The sequence below is a fragment of the Paramormyrops kingsleyae genome, chromosome 16, assembly GCF_048594095.1.
Source record: "Paramormyrops kingsleyae isolate MSU_618 chromosome 16, PKINGS_0.4, whole genome shotgun sequence".
NCBI lineage: Eukaryota > Metazoa > Chordata > Actinopteri > Osteoglossiformes > Mormyridae > Paramormyrops > Paramormyrops kingsleyae.
In genome coordinates this window covers 21,804,316-21,828,510 of record NC_132812.1, presented here as the reverse complement: position 1 = coordinate 21,828,510, position 24,195 = coordinate 21,804,316, and the positions used below count along the sequence as shown (strand labels likewise).

The 24,195-nt window shown below is 51.9% G+C and overlaps 1 protein-coding gene across 16 annotated transcripts in view; it reads right to left on the bottom strand.

The window, feature by feature from the left end:
• Positions 1-1,101: 1,101 nt before the first annotated feature.
• Positions 1,102-24,195, bottom strand: part of LOC111858352 (bromodomain adjacent to zinc finger domain protein 2B-like) — a 61,006-nt gene continuing 37,912 nt past the window's right edge. For 10 of the 16 annotated variants that reach the window (XM_072700151.1, XM_072700152.1, XM_072700150.1 and 7 more), the window contains 31 exons: positions 23,550-23,750; positions 22,406-22,831; positions 21,149-21,737; positions 20,717-20,977; positions 20,508-20,568; positions 19,729-19,837; positions 19,229-19,412; positions 19,049-19,141; positions 18,908-18,969; positions 18,470-18,535; positions 17,543-17,608; positions 17,128-17,172; positions 16,854-16,886; positions 15,832-15,897; positions 15,228-15,368; positions 14,316-14,570; positions 13,224-13,447; positions 12,703-12,777; positions 11,707-11,935; positions 11,003-11,065; positions 10,618-10,762; positions 9,232-9,827; positions 7,845-8,109; positions 7,315-7,470; positions 6,123-6,283; positions 5,626-5,918; positions 4,972-5,107; positions 4,721-4,867; positions 4,308-4,600; positions 3,497-3,640; positions 1,102-2,551 (listed from right to left, as the gene is read on the bottom strand). In XM_072700151.1, the coding sequence (XP_072556252.1) occupies positions 2,398-2,551; positions 3,497-3,640; positions 4,308-4,600; positions 4,721-4,867; positions 4,972-5,107; positions 5,626-5,918; positions 6,123-6,283; positions 7,315-7,470; positions 7,845-8,109; positions 9,232-9,827; positions 10,618-10,762; positions 11,003-11,065; positions 11,707-11,935; positions 12,703-12,777; positions 13,224-13,447; positions 14,316-14,570; positions 15,228-15,368; positions 15,832-15,897; positions 16,854-16,886; positions 17,128-17,172; positions 17,543-17,608; positions 18,470-18,535; positions 18,908-18,969; positions 19,049-19,141; positions 19,229-19,412; positions 19,729-19,837; positions 20,508-20,568; positions 20,717-20,977; positions 21,149-21,737; positions 22,406-22,831; positions 23,550-23,750 (5,739 nt within the window). In that variant the 3' untranslated portion in view covers positions 1,102-2,397. The remainder of the gene's footprint in view (positions 2,552-3,496; positions 3,641-4,307; positions 4,601-4,720; positions 4,868-4,971; positions 5,108-5,625; positions 5,919-6,122; positions 6,284-7,314; positions 7,471-7,844; positions 8,110-9,231; positions 9,828-10,617; positions 10,763-11,002; positions 11,066-11,706; positions 11,936-12,702; positions 12,778-13,223; positions 13,448-14,315; positions 14,571-15,227; positions 15,369-15,831; positions 15,898-16,853; positions 16,887-17,127; positions 17,173-17,542; positions 17,609-18,469; positions 18,536-18,907; positions 18,970-19,048; positions 19,142-19,228; positions 19,413-19,728; positions 19,838-20,507; positions 20,569-20,716; positions 20,978-21,148; positions 21,738-22,405; positions 22,832-23,549; positions 23,751-24,195) is intronic. The other 6 variants (XM_072700163.1, XM_072700160.1, XM_072700164.1 and 3 more) reach the window with 6 other exon arrangements.

Here is a 24,195-nt window from a genome sequence, read left to right as displayed (position 1 = left end):
CTGCGCAGCGCTCTCGATTGGAAGTCCCACAAAGCGATGCTTCCGTCAGACGCCCCGGAGACGAGGCAGGCGGATCCAGGCGAGAACATGCAGACCCTGACGGGACTGCGACCCGGCTGCTCAAAGACGGCCACTTTCTCGCCGCTGCTCATGCCCCAGACCACCGTGGTGGCGTCGGTGGAACAGGAGGCCAGGTACCGGCCGCAGGAGGAGAAGCAGCAACAGTGCACCCCGTACCCGTGGCCGGCCAGGGGTGAGAAGGACGCCTCGGTGAAGTCGGTGGAGGAATAGATGCGGATGCTTTTATCCAAGGAGCACGTCGCCAGTAGGGTGGAGGAAAAGCCGCACCAGTTCACATCATCTGCGTGGTCCTGGATGGAGCGCAGAAGGGACACCATCTTCTCGGCAGCCCTTGGGACGACCCTGTCAAAATTACACACAGCAAAGCCTCCGCCATAAGACGCGCATCTGGACTCGCTCGCTATTAATTAACTTAATTACCGTGACTGCGACAGATCGGCATCGCCGTTAAACTTCAAAGAAGATAAAAGGATGCTAATGAATAAACGGAAACGAAAGTTTCACAACTAAAATGTAATCCAAAATAAAAAAAAATCTCAGTAATTACATACTTAAATACGTTTTAGAAAGTACAAATATCTTTAGCATAGGCTATTTATGACTATTATAGGTAGTTTTATAGCAAGCCTTGTGGAATGCGTAACTCTTACCCAACGCTGATGTAGAAATATTAAAGGTGAATTTGGGGTAAAATACAAAAACTAAACCTGTCGCACGTCTCCCAATTTGTAATCGCCAACTTCCTGGTCCGGGATCGGCCATGTGACCGATAAGGCTTTAATGTAATCTTATTTACTGCCGCTGGGGATCGCTGATAAGCTTCCCTCATTTGCCGCGGACACATTTACTTATTTGCGGACGTCCTTGGATTAAGTGCGAGAAATCGCTTTTGCCAGAGAAGTACCGACGATGCGAGGCTAGCTCCAGATTCAGGGTGATGAATAATTTGCCTTAAAAGCTTGGACCTTTATGTTAATTATTCCCATAAGGACACAGAGTAATCCGCGAGCAATAAACGAATTTGGGTTGTAAAACATCCTTTTATTCTTAGCTTTGTGCCCCCTCCCCATACACACATACAAACACACACATACACGCATACACAAAGTTAAAAATAATGCTTCTACAAAAAATGCTACATTTTTTCCCACAATATATTTAAATAAAATAACTTCAAGTACTCTGACATGGGTACAAAACCAATCTGGTCTAGCTGCCTCTAGTGGGCCACATCACACAGCAAGGGTCAAACAATTTATTATTATTATTGTCATTATTGTTATTTTAATTGACCATGGGTTGGTGACAGAGGTCTGTTATGTGTGTGTGTCTTGACAAGGGCAGGAGTGTTCATGAAAAACACTATGCACTGCGGTAAATACAAACATTAACCCCAATGGTAACACGAGCTGAGATACAGTATGGGTTAAAAAAAACAATAAATAAAAACAAAATTAGGAAATAAAAATACCCCTATGTTTCATTGGAAAGGCAGGCACTACCAAGATTAAGGAGACCACAGTGTATGTAGAACAGTGCTGTACAGACTCTATATGCATAATCACTTTAAGACTAAAGTAAAACGCTACAGTTTTCCTAAGGCATAAACAATATTTCATGTCTGAATCACTATGTACACATCATACATATTCCAAACAAGACTTAACATTAATGAATGCAGTACACATACACACGCACGCACACACACAAGTCACGTGATTCTCTCTTACAACCATGTGATGCAAAACCCCTATTCATATATAAATGCAGCTCTACAGTATTACCGTGACTATTCTCCTGCTTCCGGGAGACACTGAAGCGTGTAAACAGTATTCAGTTTTCTTGGCTTTGTTTTATATACGAAAAACATTCCTTAAGATTTTAAAGCAATTTCTGTCATTTCTTCCTTTTCACAGAAAATGAAGACTGGACTTTTTTTTTTTTACTCATAAATAAAATTAAATACATTCACTATAATATTCATGGTAGAGTTTAAACAAAAGAAAAATAAACTATGTGAAGGTAGCGGAGAGTCATTTCGCAGACGGCTCTGAGGGTTGTAAATTCAGTGCGGTTTCTGGTATCTTGTATTGCACAAGGGCTGCCCCATCTGAGACTCCTTGGGTGCGTTTTTGTGCCATTATTCATCGGCTTCCGTTGCCCCCCCCCCACCCCACCGGGTGCTGAAAGGGCCACATCAGCCTCGAGCATCGGGGGAATCTGTCTGCTTAGCACAACGCTTATGGGCACACCGGGCTGGACGTGAGGTGGACAGGTAGCTGTCTGAGGGGACTGAGGACAATGCTTAGGACCAGACTAGTTACTCTTCAGAAGTTCTGTCCAGCGTCTCTCAAAGAACTTCCTCATGTTGTGTCCGGCCCTTCCGATCTCCGAGTTGTCTTCGTTAAACTTTTCACAGTTATCGAAAACCAAGTTGACGTCAATGATGAACATCTCGAGGTTCTGGTACCTGGAATGGGGGGGGGAGGGAATGGGGGACACCTTTCTGAGTTTCAGGAACTACCCAAACAGAGTCTCCGTAAGCTGAACAAAAACAATTATTATTAAAACTCCCGAAAGCACTGAAGCTGGGGGTACGAGACGGGAGAGCACTAGGGGATGGGAGATTACGCACTGAAGCTGGGGGTACGAGACGGGAGAGCACTAGGGGATGGGAGATTACGCACTGAAGCTGGGGGTACGAGACGGGAGAGCACTAGGGGATGGGAGATTACGCACTGAAGCTGGGGGTACGAGACGGGAGAGCACTAGGGGATGGGAGATTACGCACTGAAGCTGGGGGTACGAGACGGGAGAGCACTAGGGGATGGGAGATTACGCACTGAAGCTGGGGGTACGAGACGGGAGAGCACTAGGGGATGGGAGATTACGCACTGAAGCTGGGGGTACGAGACGGGAGAGCACTAGGGGATGGGAGATTACGCACTGAAGCTGGGGGTACGAGACGGGAGAGCACTAGGGGATGGGAGATTACGCACTGAAGCTGGGGGTACGAGACGGGAGAGCACTGGGGGATGGGAGATTACGCACTGAAGCTGGGTGTACGAGACGGGAGAGCACTAGGGGATGGGAGATTACGCACTGAAGCTGGGGGTACGAGACGGGAGAGCACTAGGGGATGGGAGATTACGCACTGAAGCTGGGGGTACGAGACGGGAGAGCACTGGGGGATGGGAGATTACGCACTGAAGCTGGGTGTACGAGACGGGAGAGCACTAGGGGATGGGAGATTACGCACTGAAGCTGGGGGTACGAGACGGGAGAGCACTAGGGGATGGGAGATTACGCACTGAAGCTGGGGGTACGAGACGGGAGAGCACTAGGGGATGGGAGATTACGCACTGAAGCTGGGGGTACGAGACGGGAGAGCACTAGGGGATGGGAGATTACGCACTGGCAGCTGCAGAGCTTCTCGCGGATGGTGGAGAAGTCCATTGGCTTCTTGATCACCTTCCGGTACCCGGGTACAGTCTTGATGTTGACAGGGTTGAGGAAGGGCCAGGCATCGTGGTGGTCTTCTAACTCTGCCAGGAGGATTCTGTGGGGGACGGGGGGCACGTATGACCTAGTCATAGGGGTGACTACTTGTGACTTCACTGTACAAGACTCAGCCCATTGTGACAGGTGGACCAGAAACTGTTTACACTAACACAACATTAGCATGTTTGTGCGACGATCTGGGAGAACTTCATGGGTACAAAACATTGATGTGGCAAGGAAGTGGAGGGGGTCTGTGATGTGTGATTGCTACATCCTTGTCCAAACTACCTCAATAATAATACATTTATTCATTTGGCAGACAAAAGTGGCATACAACCAGAGGTCAAGAGTCTAGAAAGTACAAATCCAGACCAAGCTTTTGTTTCAACCAAACAGTTCTGCATAAAAAGTCACAGTCATAGGGTACTCAACTGGTTGGCTGGAACAAAATTCTGGTCCAGATTTATATTTTCTGAACTTTCCAACTCTGCAATCAACCCAGGCAGATAATACATCACAAGCTTAGGTACAAGTGCTGCTAGACTAGACTGACAAGGTACTCGAGACACTCATGGGAGAAACAGCGATAGAGACTCTACTGAAAACCCGGGCGGCCGGAATGCTGTGTATTTGTCATGAAGAAGGCGGACTGATGAAGATGTGTCCTGTGAGAGCCCAGTAAGAAATGGCCCAGCTGTGCCAGTCACCGATGGCTCCGGTGCTACCTGCAGAAGGTCAGGTCCCTGTCATTGTCCTGGGAAGGCTTTGGCATCTTTGCGCAGGTGGGACTGTCCGGCTTGGCTGGGCCAGCAGGGGGTGCCTCCTCCACCTTCTTTTTTTTCGGATCTTTGGGGGCTTTCTTTGGCGTGCCGCCCGCGCTGGCCACCCCGTCCTCGGAGGCCTCCCCCCCGGCGGACGCCTTCTTGACCCGCTTCACCTCGGGGGGTTTCTTGCTGCCCCCGCTACTTGCCCCACCTTTGCTCAGAAGTTTCTTGTTTTTGGGTGACTGGTCGCTGGCCTGCGGGGAAGGGGGCGGGGGAGTCATGACATTGTATACATGCATCAGCACAGCAAGAGGGGGGGGGGGGGCATGATTCCTGATCACCCATTGGTCCGTGGGGGGGGGGGGGGGGTGTACCTTGGATATGCAGGTTGGACAGAACCAGTCGCCCTCCGGGATGCTGGTGATCTTGGGTCGGTGACAGTAGGTATGCCATCCTTTGTCACAGCCGTCACAGAGCAGGAGCAGATCCTCATTGTCACCCCTGCGGCACATCTGACAGTACTGGGACAGAGAGAAGGAGACACTCTTAGCACAAGGAGGGGCGAGAAGCGAGCCTGGGAAGTGGGCCTGGGAAGTGGGCCTGGGAAGTGGGTGTGCGTACTCACCACCTTCATGATGGACCTCTCCCAGGCAACGGACTTCTGCAAGTGCTGAATGCAAAGCGAGAGCTGGGCAGCGCTGCGGACCTCGCTCACGGCCTTCCGCCACACCTTCAGCCCCGGGGCGATGTCCTCCTCCTCCCTGGGGGGTTGTGGGAAGGGGGCCGAGTTCACAGACACGGATCAGGGCCAGCAAAGTGGAACCGTCAGCCATCCATCCCAGCAGCGACAACATCAGCGCTTTTGACAGCCATAGGAGTGCAAGGATTGGGGATTGGGTTGGGGGGGGGGGGGGGGGTGGCGGGGGGCCCAAAGCAGCCTGGGCCAAAGCCCCAGGGGAGAGGGGGAGCCCACTTGTCTCATAGCGGAATATGCAGTGCCAGTGCTGACCAGCAGGGGGAGCAAGAGACTGACATCGCGCACCATGCAGGAGACCAAAAACAAAAAAAACAACAATGGCTCCAAAAAAACACAACCAAGACCTTTCTCAGTGGCTACAGGATGGCACACAGCTGCACGTGGCATGTGGCGAGGGAGGGGGAGCTGGCAAAGACGATGACCAGATAAGCTCCGGCCAGCAGCAGGGCGGGGGGCAAGGGTGGGGGCGGGGTGGGGTGGGGGGGGGGGGGGAAGGAACGAGACCGAACATGGACGACATACCCGTCACCGTCAGCACTAGCGGATGCTGCAGGGGCAGTGACTGTACCCACACTGTCCAGTCTGATCTGGACAGTGCTGCTTAGGGGGCTCTTCAGGTACCTTCTCTCTAAGTTCTTTTCCAGCTCAGCCAGCCTGGCTACGGCTATATCTAGGGGGTTGTCGGGGTGCCGCGCGATGCCGCTCTCGCCGACCTCCTGCGCCGCATCGCCCGCTGGGGACGGCCCCGTGGACGCCTTGTGTTCGTGATAGACCAGGTCTTCTCTCTCTGACTGGGGCTCGGGGTGAATCCAGCCCTGCAGAACGGCATTATGGGTAAGGCCAAGCTGCTGCCCACATGTTCTCCTACTACAGATGATCTGTGTGCCTATCCTCCAAGACAAACCATAGTGAATCTCGGGTTTGTAACTTGAATTTCAGGTTCCTTAGTCACTGCGCCACCTACTGGTAACTTTAAAATTTAAAAATCCCCTCCTAACCCCCGTGTCGCGGCTCCCTACCTTGAGCTGCAGGCTGGCCAAGGTGACCTTCCGTTCCAGCTCTTCCACCTGCTGCAGGACGCCGATGTCCACCTCCATGGCCTGCTCCTCCACGCACCAATTCTCCAGCATCTCCTCGGTCACCTGGTTCTCCTCCAGCTCTGTGATGTCGATGGCGACGGCTGCACGGGCCAGAAAGCAGGACCAGTGCAGTTTGGTATCATAGTAAGACCTGAGCTCTGATATCGGCAGCAAACGGAACGAAACCTGACACTGATGTATGTCTGGGGGGGTGGGGACAGCGTGTTAATGTCAAACAGCAAGCTACACATTTGGGCATTAAATAGCATCCAGTAACTTCCATCAGACAGGAACATTCCGGAGCTCAGATTTATTGATGCTAATTATAATAATGCACTTATGTTATCGCTTTATGCCGTGTTCATGTGATCATTTTCTATTCGCAGCAGGAGCCTGACTGTTCTGAGCACTTTGCCTAGATCAGCCCCAAATGATTCACACCGTCAGGGAGCTTGGGGCTGCCAGCTGGGGCCCCCGGGGTAAAATCAAGCAGCTTCATCATCCTCCACTCATTCTTTACCACAGGTGTCGGCTGCAGTCTTTAAGCAACTGCTTAACATTAAACTCTGGGGGCTCCGCTGAGAGCGAACCCCGCAGACTGTACGAGCGGAGCAGCGCAGGGAGATCTCCATGATCCACAGGCAGCTCCACATTATTCTCGGGGGAGGGGTGACAGTAAAATGGGGGGAGGGTCCATCCAAAGCAGAAAAATCCAAGTGTATATCACAGTAACAGAGTGCTGAGTAGGAGGAGCAATGTCAAGTAGGAGGGGTTTATCATGTGGGGTAGGGTTATTGTATCAGATGATAACAGGCCCCTTGTTATAAACCCCTCCCATATTTCACCGCCTACTCGACATTCGATATGCCTCTTGAAAAATCACAAACATCCTTCTACTAAGCGCACAAAATCAGCCCCTTATTTTCCTCACTCACACCGTAATTATGGCTGCATGCGATTCTGGGAACTTTTACAATTATAGATGCTATAGAATTATTGCATCACATATGTGTTTGGGAGAACTGCAACTGACATCAGTCATAGCCAATGAAAATGGGAGACACTGATTCTGGCAGCCAATCCGATTCTAGAGGCGGGGCACCACCAGCCATGATGGCTCCTCAGGACTCACTGTCTCCATTCCTGGTGAAGGCTTGGCCAATAAACTCCATGTGCTTCTGGATCTGCTTCTGTAGTGCCCTCTCTCTCACGCCCCGGCAGTGCAGGGCGTTGGCCAGCGTCCGCAGCTCATCCATGCTCTCCACCTTCCACCAGCCCCTAAGCATCCCTGTCATATGACACACAGCACAGTTAGGAGTATTATGGGATAGCCCTAATATTTCCATCAATATTTGCATAATTTTTTCAGTGAATTTTACAATTTAATCCAAAGCTCTGCTGAGTGTGGGATTTGAACCAGCGACCAATCAAGGGGCACAGGATCCTAACCCATTGAACCATAATGCCCCCAGGAGGTGAACATTTTATCCATCTGTAACCTTTAAGAGTTGCAGACCCTTGCACCAATCAGACCTCCATAAAGGATAAGGAATTAAAACAGCGATCTAGCCCCCAGCTTGGATGCCTGGTGGAACGTATTACAAGGTCGCTGGGCTGGTCCCATACATGACTGGCCACATGAAGCTCCAGAGGCAGACTCACCTTCTGGGATGGGCTGGGGGGTAGGAAAGTCCTGGGGCTTGGCCACTTCTACTGCTGGGGAGGGGGCAGAGGGTGGCTTCTCACTGGCGGGGGGCGGGGACTCGCTCTTGCCAAGGCCAGAGGGGCTAGTGCTGCGTTCCAGTGCGGGACACCCTGCCCCCAGAATGGGGAATGCAGGGCTACTGGGTAAGGACAGGCTTGGACCCAACATGCTGCTGGGCCAAGCACCAAACAGGGGGCCCAGGAGGTGGAAATTAGCTTTTGCCTGTAGGCGAAGAACACATGCAAGTCACTATAGACAGGGGGCGGAGTCATTGTGTTGTATATAGAAGGGGGAGGAGTCATTGTGTTGTATATAGAAGGGGGCGGAGTAATTGTGTTGTATATAGAAGGGGGCGGAGTCATTGTGTTGTATATAGAAGGGGGCGAAGTCATTGTGTTGTATATAGAAGGGGGAGGAGTCATTGTGTTGTATATAGAAGGGGGAGGAGTCATTGTGTTGTATATAGAAGGGGGAGGAGTCATTGTGTTGTATATAGAAGGGGGTGGAGTCATTGTGTTGTATATAGAAGGGGGAGGAGTCATTGTGTTGTATACAGAAGGGGGCGGAGTCATTGTGTTGTATATAGAAGGGGGAGGAGTCATTGTGTTGTATATAGAAGGGGGAGGAGTCATTGTGTTGTATACAGAAGGGGGAGGAGTCATTGTGTTGTATACAGAAGGGGGAGGAGTCATTGTGTTGTATATAGAAGGGGGAGGAGTCATTGTGTTGTATACAGAAGGGGGAGGAGTCATTGTGTTGTATATAGAAGGGGGAGGAGTCATTGTGTTGTATATAGAAGGGGGTGGAGTCATGACACTATACAAAAACAGATGGGGTGATTACATTGTAAATTTAAATTAAATTGTAGACGGAAGGGGGTGGAGTCATTATGTTGTATATAGAAGGGGGTGGAGTCGTGTTGTATCCAGAGAGGGGGGGAGTTGTGGCATTGTATACAAAAAGGGGTGGGATCCTTGCATTGTACACAGAAGGGGGTGGGGATCATGGAGTAAATGGCATGAGGGGATGGGGTCAGGGCTTTGCAGTCAGGAGGAGGAGCCATGGTGTTCTAGATAGGATGGGTGGAGTCATGGTGTTGCAAGCTGAAGGGGCGGAGTCATGACATTTTTGACAGGGGGTGGAGTCATGGTGTTGCAAGCTGAAGGGGCGGAGTCATGACATTTTTGACAGGGGGTGGAGTCATGGTGTTGCAAACAGAAGGGGGTGGAGTCATATCACACATTGAAGGCCTCACAGTTATCCAAAAAGACTTTCAACAGAAACTTGTGTCCATTTGTCACAGTATTAAGCACACTGAAAGGTGCATTTATACAGAGAGCAGACCTGCAGTGCTGGCAGGACCAGAGTGGTGATGCTGGCGTGATCCCGGGGAGCCAGGGAGGCAGAGATGTCTTGGGGGACAGGCGAGGAGGTGGCAGTGAAGGTCTGCGGACCTGTGGTGAGGGAGGTGACGTCACACGGGGTGCGGGGCAGCAGGCGGAACCAGCAGCCGCTTTTCTCAGTCAGGGTCCGGAAGAGCTGCTCGCTGGGCCGAGGGGAGGGGCCAGACGCAGCAGCGGTGGGGCCGGGGGGGCATGGCGGAGCCCCCGCTACTGCTGCTGAAGGAGGGCTGCTGGGCATGGACGCCTGCGTAGGTGCGGATGTCACCGTGGGAACCGTCACCAGGGGGACCGACTCCGTGACATCATTCTGCACCTGGTGCTCAGCTTCAGGCAGCATCTTAACCGTCTGTAGGAGCTTAGTGAAGCAGACCGGATTCTGAAGGAACAGGTTGGGGGGGTCCTTCTCCTGCGTTTCTGTAGGGGGCGCCGGGCCGCCTTGCGCCTCCTGACTGGCCTCGGAGGCTTTCTCCTCCTCTTTGACCTGGGGAGTGTCAGCCGCATCCAGCCATTCGCTCTCTGTCTCGTGCTCCTCGGGACCTAAGAGACAAGAAGTGAAAACCATCAAGACCAGTACAAAACCACTCCACTGTATATGTGTGTGTGTGGGGGGGGGAGGTCATGTAAATATTAAAATATTACATTTTGAGGATCTAATGTCCCCAAAATGTGATTAAAAATTTTTAATTGCGGGGACTTTGATGGCACTTTATGAATGGTTTATAATCTGGTTATTAATTAGGTTATAACACTTTGGAAATTATTAATAGACCATTTTAAATAAGTTATAACACAGTTTTCTTTTTATTAATGAGTTACTACCATTTACAAGGCAAAAGGAGCCTTATTGTAAAGTGGCACCTGAATTTTATAAAAATCTGTGAGTGCAATCAAATAACTACAAATGCCTCGTAATTTATTTTGTTACTTACGGTTAAGGTTATGGCTGCGGAGGAGCTAGGGTTGCCATTAATGGGATAAGGGTTTTTTTGTGTGCCTTTATCTGTCATTGTGTGTGTGTGTGTGTGTGTGTGTGTGTGTGTGTGTTCGCCCGCAGCATCTGTCAATACATTGCATGAGTTTATAGTATCTCTGTGTGAACATAAGAACATAAGAAATTTACAAACGACAGGAGGCCATTCGGCCCATCAAGCTCGTTTGGGGAGAACTTAACTAATAGCTCAGAGTTGTTAAAATCTTATCTAGCTCTGATTTAAAGGAACCCAGGTTTTAGCTTCCGCTACACTAGCAGGAAGACTGTTCCATACTCTAACTACACGCTGTGTAAAGAAGTGCTTCCTCAAATTTGTTTTAAAATGTAATATCTGACCTTCCTTGCCGCCCTGGCCCTCCACAAAGACAGCGCCACACTGTGGCAGGACCCAATAGCGGCGCCGGTATCGGTCCTGTCCATACATCATGGAACGCAGAAGGTGGGACGACTCGAACAGCTTGCGGCGGATCTGGTTTTGCTGCTGTTGGGGTGGCGGGGGGTGGGAGGGAGAGGGTCAGCAAGCTGAATGCGTTCAGCCTCACCAGCACAGCCCCATCAATGCAGCCACACCAGCACAGCCTCACCAGCACAGTCCCACCAGCGCAGCCCCACTAGCACAGCCCCACTAGTACAGTCTCACCAGTATAGCCCCACCAGTGCAGTCCCACCAGTGCAGTCCCACCAGTGCAGTCCCAAAAGCACAGCCTCAGTGGCTCCTTACCTTGGTCAGCTTGTCTATCTGCTTCTCCAGCTCCTCCACACTGGCCACCTGGGCTCCCTCATCCTGTGAGAGACGCCCCAGTTAGTGCTGAGAGCCCTAACCAGGTTGTTATCACTAATTAACACTGATCTCATGGTTTATATACATTAATTTCCCACAAAGCCTAAGAGGCAGGCAGGCTCCTTTCTACTTAATAATATGCTTTTTATAATAACATTATTTTAATAAAACCCTGCGCAGCTGCACATTTTTACCAAGTCTGGGCCTTAATTGCTACTGTTTAATTAGTCTCCAGCTGTCAGCCCTGATCCTAAGGCCATGCATCCCCCCCTCCCGCATCAGGGTGCCCTCAAATGGCCGTAGCTGCTCGTCTCTCCTCACACTCGTCTAGTGCCCCCCCCCCCCCTCTCTGTTTGCCAAACTTCAGCTCTGTGACCCCATTTCAAATGGGATTTAAGAAGTTTGCCCTCAGTTAATTTGTCCTGTGTCAACACCTGTACTCTTCACAGATACATTACTCGCCACTCTCGCTTAATGGGATTAAATGTTTACACCTTCTTTAAATCAACGGCTCATCTGAGTGGACAGTTCTGCCGTCACTACCTGTCTGGGGGCCCCCGATTGGCCAATTCACCACACCAGTAATGACTGACATCCAGATGAGCGAATGGTTGAGGGGAGGGAGTGGGGGCTTTTAGACTTGCCTCCTCCTCACAGGTCTCTGCCTTCTTCGCCTTCTTTCCATCTTCATCCTCCTCCTCGTCATCCTCGCCCTGGTCGTCGCTATCCTCCTCTTCATCGTCGTCCTCGTCGCTGTCGCCCCCCTTCCGCTTGCGCTTCCTGCCTGCCGTGGGGGTGCCCAGTGCCTGGGCCTCCTCACCCCCCGTGGTCGACTCCCGCTTTCCCGTCTTCTTGGCGTGGATGCTCCTCAGCCTGAAGGCACATGCCACGGGAGCATTACGTCCAGAACCGGATGGGTCACAGTAAGGCTTTGAATCCTAACAAGCATCCTGCTGCTGGACCTTCAAACAACCAGGGATCCATCCATCCAACTTCTAGCCTCTTATCCAGTTCAGAGTGATGAGATAGAGCCTGGAGGCAGGCAGCTTAGGGAAAAGCCCAGGTGGGGCTCCGGTCCCTCACAGGGCACACAGACACACACACACACACACACACACAGACCTGTAATCATATCTTTCTGGGGCCCACTCATTTATTTCTATGGGGAAAATGCTAATGCTAACTATGACGACCTTAACCCCTACCCAGCCCTAACCATAACCACAAGTAACCAAACAAAACACAAGACTTATTGCTTTTTCAGTTTTTTGATTCCAGAAACTGGTCCCCATAAGGTCAAAAAAAGTATTATAATAAGGTATTCTGCATGTCGTGGGGACATTTGGTAGGTATATTTGAACCAGACACACACACACACACACACACGCACACACACATAAAGGGTAACTTAGGCAGGCTAAACCAGGAGTACAAATCTGCACATAAAGGGTAACTCTATTAAAGGTGACAGCGATGTAACAAAATAAAAGTCCTACTTATACTCCTTAGTAGCTGCAGTAAAAGCTATTTCCTCAGACGAACTTGCTAAACTGTTAAAATGTTTCCCCCTTTTAATGCCCCCCTCCCCCCCCTCCCACTTAAGCTGCCCTCCCTGTCATATAACCATCTGCCGCACTCACTTGCGGAGTTTGCCTTCAATCACGCACTTGTCCCGCCTCAGATTGGTCATGTGGTCGATGTTCTTGTCGATTTCGCTGTGAGGGAGCAACAGGATGTTAAATTGGGTTTTTCCTTGCGGTTAAATTAAATAACGAGAAATAAACACAGCGTTTCTTCTCATTCGAATACTGGAGGCTCTCGTTAATTATTTAAATCAGTGTGAAATGTGCCCACGGAACAAAAGAACACTAGATCATTAAACCTGCCCTAAATGTTCAAGGAAGCAAAAAATCTTAAAAGGAAAAAGAAAACATGTTGTCATCATTTGCTTTTTTCCTCTCGGAGTGTCACATTTTAACGTCGCTCCTGAAATCTAGGTCACAAGACGAGGAGCGATGACATTCCTGCCGTAGCTCTGAGGGTCGCCGAACGCTGATGAAAGAGGTGTCACACGGAGGAGGTGCGGCAGGGCTGGGAATTTGTCACCATCACGGCTCGCTGGAGTGCAGGCCAAAGCCTGGGCCCCGGGTGCGCGGCTTACCTGACCACGCTCTTGCTGCAGGCCAGCTCGTTGACCAGGAAAGCCAGCACGGAGGCCTTCTGCGTGGGCGTGTGGGCCTGGAAGGCCTTGGTCTTGAGGCTCTCCACGATGCCCGCCAGCTCCGTCTGGCCACAGTGTGCTGCCATGTACATCTGCAGGACCTCCGAGACATTGTCCCGGTTTATGCCCACGCTGGTCAGGTGCTCGCCTAGGGCTGTCTTGGTCTGCAGGGGGGTGGGGGAATTGGGGGAGAAAGACGACAGGGAAAAGGGAGAGATGGGGAAAGAGAGGGAGAGAGAGAGAGAGAGAGGGACAGAGGGAGAGAGAGAGGGAGACAGAGGGGAACAAAGGACAGAGAGATAAAGGAAGAGAGTCAAGAAGGACAAGAAGAGAAAGAATAAAGGGAGAAACAGGGAAAGAGAGATAGGGAAAGAGGAGGAGAGAGAGGGGAAGATAATGGGAGGGAGAGGAAGAGAGAGAGAGGGAGAGAGAGGGGGAGAGAAAGGGAAAGAGGATGGGAGGGAGAGGAAGAGAGAGCGAGAGAGAGCGGAAGAGAATGGGAGGGAGAGGAATAGAGAGAGATGGGGAGAGAGTGGAAGAGAATGGGAGGGAGAGGAAGAAAGAGAGAGGGGGAGAGAGGGGGAGAGAAAGGGAAAGAGGATGGGAGGGAGAGGAAGAGAGAGTGAGAGAGAGGGGAAGAGAATGGGAGGGAGATGAATAGAGAGAGATGGGGAGAGAGTGGAAGAAAATGGGAGGGAGAGGAAGAAAGAGAGAGGGGGAGAGAGGGGGAGAAAATGGGAGGGAGAGGAAGGGGGGGAGAAAATGGGAGGCAGAGGAAGTTTTATGCTGATGCCATAGAGGGCAGTTTGCCAAGAGCCAGCGACTCCAATTCCCATGTGGGACAGGCTGACAGGGAACCGTGACTAACCCCCCCAGATTAGCATGAAGAGAGCATCTCAGTGACAAACCACCCCACCCCCCCATGTGCACCGCGTGAAGGGCGATATAAACATCCCCCCCGGGGAGCCCAGAGCCGGCCTGCCATGTTTGGTGCCCGGTGAGTGTGTGTGTGCGCGTGTGAGGCAGCCTCACCCGGTGTCCCGGCGGCAGGCCGGGGTCGCACACGGCCGCCGACAGCATGCGCACCAGCAGGTCCTGCACGCGCCCCGCGCCGGCGCCCACGTTGAGCAGCCCCTCCTGCAGCACGCCCAGGCTGGGCACGTCCTCGCTCACATCCAGCCCCAGCACTTTGCCAAAGCTCCGCAGGAACTGTAGCACCATCAGGCAGTCGGAGAAGGGCTCGCCGGGCAGAACCAGGCCCGGGACCAGGGACAGCTCAGGGAGGGGCTGGGGGGGACAGGGCTGCTTATAACCAGAACCGCAGGCTCACGCCCTAGTCACACTCTACCGTGACCTCATTCGTGTAAATCGGTGATCCGCTCAATCAGCCTCCTCGGGGTGGTGATTACGCACCAGTGGTGCTTAAAAGGAGGGGTGGGGGGGGGCTTTTAACTGACAAGTCCTGAAATAAACTACAACTGAGCCCTGCAATCTGTTAGAGGGTTCGGGCCGGACTGCTGAAGTTCATTACCGTTCCTACTCCCCTCGACACCCTGGGGAATTCAATTCATAAATTAATTAGCCAGATATGATGTCTGTATCCCCCGTGAACCGGCCGCCTCTCTGCAAGCTCGCCGTCCGAGCGTGGACAGCTTTCTCCCCACATCACCTACCGAAATTAAATCAAAGGGTGCGGCTTCAAGCTTACGAGTCAGATGGCTCAGCGGCCGATCAGTGAGATCTCACAGCCTTACACGTCAGGGTTTAAAAGAGGCCACCGTGTCCAAAAGCTGAACTAGGATTCTGGGGTTAAAAAGGCACTAATGAGAAGCTTAAACCTCTGTCCAATAACGGAGCAGCAGGCACAGTGAACCGTGAAGCACCTCACTGAACGTATACAGGACGCTGAGCGGCGCGGTCCCTGGTCCGGGCGCCCGTGGTCACCTTGTGGTCAGACAGACGCATGTCCTCGTTGGGTTTGCTTAGCTCTCTCGCCATCTCCAACTCCAGCCTGCGGAGTTCCATCTTCCTCTCCTTGTTCAGCCGCTTCTCGTCCCGCTTTTCCTTCTTCAGGCGCTCCCTCTCCTGTTGGGGGTGGGGGCACGGCGGTTAGCGCAGCGCCGCGTTAACAGCATTAACAGCTCGCTAATAAATTACAGCTCCTTGAGGGGAAAATGGCGGCGCTGAATTTTTACGGCGGTTCACAGCTCATATATTGTGTGAAAGAAGAGCGGTGAGATGAAGGTTGTGCATCACGCTCGTTTAACGGACACAGTCACCCATATGCCCCCCAGGTGTCTGGCAGGAGGAGTGTCCTCAATGCCTTCAAGCCGCCAGGGCTGACTGTAGTATTTTTTTAAGGTGGGGGGGGGGCATAAGAAGGGCCATACTTCAGGTAGAGGGGGTAACTTTGCCATTGGCCAACGATACATTTTGAATTGAAACATGGGAGGGGGCACCCCGAGGGCCAATCAGCTTTCAGCTGGGGCTGGTGCCCCTCTCGATAACTGAAAGCCTGGTGGGGGTGGGGGGCGAGGTCGGCTTGTACCTCGGCCTTCTTGCGAGCCTCCACAGCTTTCAGGAGCATCATGTGCTGCCTCCGCCTCTCTCGTTCCTGGCAAAGTGTGAAAGAAGAGCACCATCAAAAAGGGGAGGAGTCACCCTGAGGGGCTTGGGGGGGGGGGGGCACGTGGGCTGGGGGGGGGGGAGTGGGGGGCGGGGAGCGACAGTGCACAGCAGCTTAACGAAGAGAATGCGAGAGTCAAGACACGCAGGGCACCGCCCTGGGCTGTGGTCATAGGAGTAGGAGAAGATATGACGAGAACCGAAAAATAGCAAAGGAGGGCAGTAGGGGGCACAGGATGGGGGGGGGGGTGCAGGGGGGCAGTGCCATGTGCACAGGGTCAAACAGGGAGCAGCCACCATCCGGGCTACATGTCTTCTCCGGACATGGACAGTGTGGGATTGTGGGATTGCCTGTCTGCGGTAACCGTGAGCAGTACAGCGGGCACTCACTCATGTGTGTGCGAAAGGAGTACAGCAGCAGATTGAACGCACACGTGTGTCTGTCTGTCTCCCTCTCTATCTGTCTGTGTCTGAGCAGTGGGGGAGGGCAGGGGGGCATCCTGGCAGGGCAGTTAACCGTTGGAGGGCTAGATGGAGGGGGGAGGCACAGCCCTTGAGAGGGACCCCGGCACGCAGGCAGGGTCCCAACATCGAGCATCGAACAGTCATTCCAAAACAAAAGGAAAACGGATGGAATGGATGACTGGCACGCCGAGCATCCTGTCACACTATGAGAATGCACCACAACTTTCCGTCTGATTGGAAGACCAAAGGAAGTTGGGCAGGTTCTGGGGGTGGGGGGGTTGGGGGGGGGCAGGGGGATGGGAGTCATGTGACTCCCAGGCATACAGAGAGCAGACGCAGAACAATGAACTTGAGCTGAAGAAGCCATGCAGAATAATGTAGTATGACAGCAGCCAGGGCTACACTTTATGCATTGCTATGACAACCAGTTCACCAGTTCACGATGCGGTGTTAGATGGAAAAAAAACAAAATAAACATACCCATACCATATCTAGTCTATGCCTCTCCAACTCCTGGTAGAAAGAGTTGGCAAAACATTACCAACAGAAATCACAGGATCATAAAAAACCAAGTTTAATCAGAAAAACACCCAGGTAATGCCAAAAAGTACAGAAATTAAAACAAAAAGACAGATTTTACAGAGCACTACATAAGCAGTTATTAAAAAGTGCTTCCCAGTGTCCAAAAGGTTTGAACTGAAGTGGACAGCAGTTTAGTAGGATGACAGACAGAGAGGAGCAGGTCCAGACCTACCTGGTGCTTCATCAGGACGGCCTGTTGTCGGCGTATCTCTTTCTCCTGCAGAAAGAGACAGACGCCATCGGTCCAAACGCACTGCCTGACGCAGACCCAGTGCCACAGCCCTCGCACACAAACTCCTCACCTGCTGCTGAAGACCAATATTTTAGCTTTAGGAGACACTGTGGTCTCACGCAGGTACAGGATGATATGGTAGCTCGCTGACTCCACCCTCCATGGTTGGTCCATTTACACCCCCACATATTTCATCGCAGCGACATCAAAGAAACACATTCAACTAAAGTGCCTTTCGCCACGCGGTTTCCGATGCACTTCTCATGTGACGTCATGGGGATTTGCCTCCACCTTACCCATAATCCTCTGCGCCCTCCCTGTCCCCCTCAAGCCTCTGCAGCAGGTCCATACTGACCTTTGTCCTTTTCTCGGCCTCCAAAATTTTGGCGTTTGCGGCTTCCTCCTTCCTCTTCCGTTTGGCCTGGGTGAGCACAGTGTGTCAAACACACTCATATGCAGAACACACACACACACACACACACACACACAGTACCACTAATTTTCATACAATGCCACAATTATCATTCTTCATCATTAGTTTCACCCATTAGCCACAATTAGCTAGAATTTATTAAGTTCATAAATGTGATATTTCTTTAATTGCCTTAAAATTAACCAATTAGAATGCAAGTAATAGTTTGTTTTAGATGTAAATCAAGTCCATTCCAGAATAACAGAGAAAAGGGTTAGTAGTTATGACTGATGTATTATAAGCAACTAGCTATGGGTAATGCAAGCCTGTTATATAAATATTGTACAATGTAGGACATCTGCTCTGATGTTGGGTTATAGATTTGTGATTTAAAACCACCTTTATTTCATCTTATAAAACAACATGGGTAACCCCACCCCCCCCCCCCCCCCCACCAGGGCGAACAAGGAAATAAATTATGCAAAATTTAAATGTGTAATTACAAGCAATGAGAAATCCTGTTAAGAACAGCTTGCCATCCGTGTCGACTAAAATTTGATTTTTGCCCACAAACACATTTTAGGACCTCCGATAATTGCATGCATATAGAAAAACGCTTTTTCCACTTACGTAGGCTAAATTAAACAGTCACTATTTTGTGATAAGAAAATATACTTTTATGTACAGTTTAACCCTGGTCAGAAACCAGGGTGACATAGACCTTGAGTATTCAATAGCAGTTTACACCAAGAAATCAGAATTAGCCTAAGTGTGATGATGTAATCTGGAAGCCTGCACAGCGTCCCGTCGCTTGGAATGAAGAGCATTTCGGAAACATTTCTCACGCATTCCACCTCCTTGGAGACACACCTCCAGGATCTGCTGGGCTCGGAGCTCCTTCTCCATCCGGATCTGCTGAATCCTCTTGATCTTCTCCTGGAATAAATGCCATTGGGCCGGGATTTATGTATGGCTGTTTAAGACGGGTCACATTCTTTCAAGAGGCAAGAAAAATAATTTTTTAAATCGCCCATAACCCTGACAGCAGGATAACCCAGACCAGGATAAGAGATCAGAAGATGGATGGATGGATGGCATGCATTGTTGCCCTGTGACTCTACACTGAATAAGAGGCTAAAAGATGGATATATGGATGCTGTTTTTACAAGTAAGATCTAACTGTAAAAGTATTTTATGGTATTCCACACGTAACTACGTCAGAGAAGACGCCGAATGTTATCCCTGGTTTAATCCGGCTAATGCTGCAGCTCTACTGTTTACATGAGGCATTTACAGCCTCACACCCACCTGCTGTTTGAGAATCTTGAGCTGCTCCTTTTGCTTCCGCTTCTCCTCGGCGGCCATGATCGCTGGGGGAGGGAAAGGCGTGTCAGAGGCTGGGGCGCCGCACACGGCGGCCGGCGGTCGGACACAACGGCGGCCGCATACCCTGCTGCTTGCGGGCCTCCTTCGCCGCCTGCGCCAGCGCCTGCTTCTCCAGCTTCCGCATCAGCTTCATCTGTGCCGCTTGACGGGCGATTTCTGTAATCAGGAAGAATTACTGACCTGACCGGAAACAGGGCAGGCCGACGTATGCACTCAAGCGGCCAGCAGGACGGCGCTATTTACCCTGAGCTTCCAACTTGCGGAGCAATTTGGCATCTGTGGCACCGGGAAGCTCGCCGCCATCATCGTGGGACCGGGCCCTCTTGCGCCTCGCGCGGGCATCATCACTTGGCCTCAAAGTGCGACCCCCTATGTTCAGGATGCGAGGAATTCCATCCCGATCCTCCAACAAGCCCCACTGCATTCCCTGGAAAAAGGAGAGACCTTCCATGTTAGATGGATGGAGTAGGCATGGCTTCATTACTACATTACTGTCCTGGCATCTCATCCTGGCTGTGCCCTGCCTTGTGGCTAAGCCAGTGTTTCCCAATCCAGCTGGGAGGGAGCAAAAATGTGGACTGTTTGGTAGGGAGCTGGGAGGGAGCAAAAACATGGACTGTGGGTCCCCGAGGACCAAGTCGAGAAACACCGTCATAAGCAGAATCTAAGACACATAGATGAATTGTTCTCTTGGGATACCCCACCCCTATCCCTTGAATGTCAGTCCCCAGGAGAGGAAATACCTTGGCGAGGTCCGGGTACTGGCGCAGCTTCTTCCCAGCCGGCCCATAGAGTACCAGGTCTTCTGGCAGCCGCCCGTTAAGGCTCCCGAGCTGGGCTTCCCTCGGCCACCTGGAGGCGATAGAGAGTAGGCCCTCTTTGGTCACACACAGAACACCAAAGCAGTGAGTGTGGCTTTGCAGCAGGTATCGGCCGCCGTACACAAGAGCCCGACAGTGTGTGGAGTCACATGGGTGCTCTGCGGTGGCCATTTTTAGTTACTGCTGCCCGACTCATTAAGGCGACCCGGTCCTGCTTCTCTCACAGCGGGTGAGACGCAAAGGCCAAATTCAGAGGTTCTCATCTCGCCCTCCCTCCCAAGGCTGGTTGGACAGGGATTTTCTCCTAGCTACCAGGACTGTGCAGCCGTCGCGGCAAACAGTGGAGGTCAGGAGTCAGGCTATTAAATGTGTCTCAGGCTGCGCCACCTGGTCCATCGCGCCTGGGGGTCACCAGACCCCACACCTGTGCCCCCCCCACGCGCGTCTGTCAGTACCTATAGGCTCTGACGGGCTTGTCTCTGTTGGTTTATGACAACTGGACCGTATCCACCATCCAGCTGACCCTACACGCTAATTCCCTGCACTCGCACTAAAACTGGGCATCTCTTCCACGGCCAACCATGGGATTGTCACTTGCTCTGCAACCAGTCCAGTCAGAGGGATTTAACCACTGTGTGACATCCGGTGGGGGCCCAGGTAGGGCAGCCGGGCCCAGCTCCACCCAGAGGCAGGTGACATACCCCAGATCGAGGGGTCCCCGGAGCTCCCATCCATCTGTCACCCGCTGTCTCTTCCCGGACCCTGCAGGAGAGAAAATTCGAGTCAGAACCAGACACTGGCCCGTCACCACTGCCTTGATGTAGCACCAGTCATGCCCTGGGGTTCGGCGCTACAATGGATTTTCCCATCATAGCTTTAAGAGCAACAAGCTTGGTTTGCCTGAAATTACCTGGAGGTCTGCAAACAGTGTGTGAGGATGAAGAGGAGGAGGAGGAAGAGGAGGAGGAGGCTGGGGCGGAGACGGCCATGCTGGGTGTCCGCGTGACTCGGAGGTTGAGGGGGGAGCAGTTGCCTTCGCGGTCTGTGGGAGTGTTGGAGAGGGTCGCGGTCTTGGTCAGCTTCAACGGGGTCTTCTCCAGCTCACTGTCCGTCCTCGTGCTGCCCACTCCCTCATCACGGTCCGAGTCACTTCCGAAGTTGGTCTCGGATTCTGGGGGGGGGGGGGTATTATGATTGAAGTCATCGGACTACAGAGTCATTCCCTGTGTTTCTGTATAGAGTCGCCTGTTTGTAAGCCAACAGCAAAGTAAAGTTCATCAACACAAATTAACAACGTGAGGATGCATGCCGTTCGGTCTCAAACACGCAGAGGGGTGCCGACCTGACAGACTGCCGTCGGAATCCCCGTCCTCGTCATCCTCATCTTCGTCTTCGTCGTCCTCGTCCTCGTCCTCCTCTCCCATAGACTCATCCGAGTCCTTGCCACTGGGGATGTCAGACTCGGCCCCCCGGAACAGGCTGACCAGGGAGGGCGCCAGATGGTTCTGCAGCAGGCCACTCACCGCCAGGGCTGCCCTGGGGAGCCTGCTGGTCCCCTGCCTGGGGCGGGCCGCCGGCCTGGTGGAGGGCGAGACACCAGCCGGGGCCAGGGGGGCTGCCGGAGGGCTCTTCCCTGTCGTGCTGAGGTTGACTGGGAGAAGGGCTGCGAGGGGAGGTTTGTCGGGGGGTTCGGCCTGGCCACGCGACTTGGCTACCAGGGCCAGCGGAGCATCCTGGGGGGCGCTCTGGATGACACCGTTGCTCCGGTGACGGCCTAAGAGGGTGTCGGCAAGGAAGAGGTTGCCGTGGCCACCAGGAGGCAGGGCAAGTCGGTGGGTGCCTGGAATCTCGGGGGACAGGTGGGGAGGGGGCCGGTTCGGAGAGCCCACCTTCCTGTGAGCCTTCAGTGCATCCTGCTGTGTCCTCGGCTTCTGCAAAGGTCAAAGGTCAACCGAAGAAAAAAGACGTTATTTCACACGCAAGCACTTTCTGGGACACCAGATGGCATGGTTAAAGATTTATTTTGTTTATTATGTTTTGTTTTGACTCTTACAGTGTTAACAGATTTGTTTTAATTACATGAATAAAACAAACACAGGCAGAATGGCTGGTATTTAATATTAACTAGCCTCCAGCAGAATCTATTCACCCTGTCAGCTTCGTCTAATTTCTGCAGCGTCACGTTTCCGGACCCTTCCGGCTCAATAGAGAGCGAGCTACAAACCTCCGGTAACTAACCAAGCAGGACATATGGTCTCAGAGACAAAGTTAGCACTTTTGAGAATGAACATTTAGACCTAAAAATGAAAGAAAATTACACAATACATGAAAAACAAATATTCTTGTTTTAATCCACCGTAGGAGTTAGTGACTAACACGGCCTAATCCTTTGTTTTATCTGTGGCTTTCATGCCCACATTAATATTTTGTGACTAATTCCCAGTGAAAGCAGCTACTACAATGTTTACAATGCATGCAAGGCTAGTTTAAAATATACAGTGTTTAAAAACAAATGATCACAGCATGTAACGTGGAAATGGCAGGACAAAAAAAAATCGCAGTGTTGCTATGATACACAAAACGTGCAAAGGCTGCTCACCGTTTTGACGGTGAAGTCATGGATCTGCGAGAGAGGCTCGTCACACAGACTGCGGCTCCCCGACTTCACGCTGCTGGGGGACAGAGTGGGGGGACTGGGGGTGGAGGGCGGGGCTCTAGCCTTGGGGGAGGCCTCCCGGCCGGGCTGTGTGAGCAGAGCCAGGGGCTCGGAGCTGACCACCAAGCCTGTGGCCTGGATGACACTCCGGTGCAGCTTGAGCAACTCCAATGCGGCCGCGGGGCTCTGGAAGAGCGGCGGGCCAGACGGGGTGGGGGTGTGATGCTGCGGGGGTGGCCGGGGCGGGAGGAGGCGCAAGCCGGGGGGGTCCGTGGAGAAGCCCCGTGTCTGGCTACAATTTTTGTCACGGGGCTCCGTGTCTCTGGCGGCTTGTTTCCTGTCCACTTTGCTTGTGCTCTGAGTTAGTGTCTGGAGGAGCAGAGTCGAGTGACCAGTCAGCTGCAGGTTGAGTAAGCTGTGACCCAGTCACTCCCAAAAACACCCTAACCACTACTATCCCCATCCTCACCGAGCGTATAATTTCCCTCAACCTGGTCAAACCCTGCCGCAACCCGACCTAACCCCGCCCTGACTCTACTCAACTCCATCCCAACTCCGTTCCGACTCTTCCCAACTCCGCCCTGACTTTACTCAACTCCATCCCAACTCCGTTCGACTCTTCCCAACTCCGCCCTGACTCTACTCAACTCCAACTCAACTCCATTCCGACCCTTCCCAACTCCGCCCTGACTCTACTCAACTTCATCCCAACTCCGTTCTGACTCTTCCCAACTCCGCCCTGACTCTACTCAACTCCATCCCAACTCCGTTCTGACTCTTCCCAACTCCGCCCTGACTCTACTCAACTCCATCCCAACTCCGTTCTGACTCTTCCCAACTGCGCCCTGACTCTACTTAACTCCATCCCAACTCCATTCCGACTCTTCCCAACTCCGCCCCAACTCTGCCCCAATTCTACCCCCATCTCCTACCCCTTAGCCCCAGCTCCACCCCAACCATGTGAATCCACCTCATGCCACCTCACAGACCATTACTTTCTCCAAAGGTGAAAGGTCAAATCCCAACTGCCTGTCACTATAATTTGCAAAACTGAACAATCAATGCCTTAAAACCATTAAGACTTCACCTTCACCTCCTTCCTCGCTCGGGATTCACTCCCAGAGTCAGAGTCCTCGCTGTCGATGCTCTGAATATCTTCATCATCATCATCATCGTCCTCCAGGTCTTCGGAATCACCGCTGCTCACATCTTCGCTCGATGTGTCTGAAGCAGATCCTGCCTCACTGTCGCTGTTGCTGCAGGTCTCCAGAGCTTTCTTGCGCTGCTTCTACAAAAGGGCGGCAAAGGTGTCAATCAAAAGGCACCTGCCCAATCAGGTGGCTCAATTTCCAGTTCCAGGTGCCAGGTCCCTCAAGATGATGTTGAAGCCAACAGGGCAGCACAGCTGTCAATCAAAAGGCACCTGCCCAGTCAGGTGGTTCGGTTTCTGGAAGGCAGGACCCTCAAGACGATGTGGAAAGCATCGCTTCATTGCTCAGACACAAACATACCCAGCTCCATTCCTGCTCCCTTTTGTGCCATTTCAGGTCTGATTTCCACAACTAAATCTTAATTACTCAAATAAATTCACAGCTTTCAAAATATTGACATTTCTTTTAGAAATTATAGGGAGCAGTTCAAGATATTTTGCTACATAATCAGGGAACAATTATTTTCCACGCTTTGTTTTAGAGGAAACCCATCTGTATAAGTAGAACTTGATTAAGTATTAA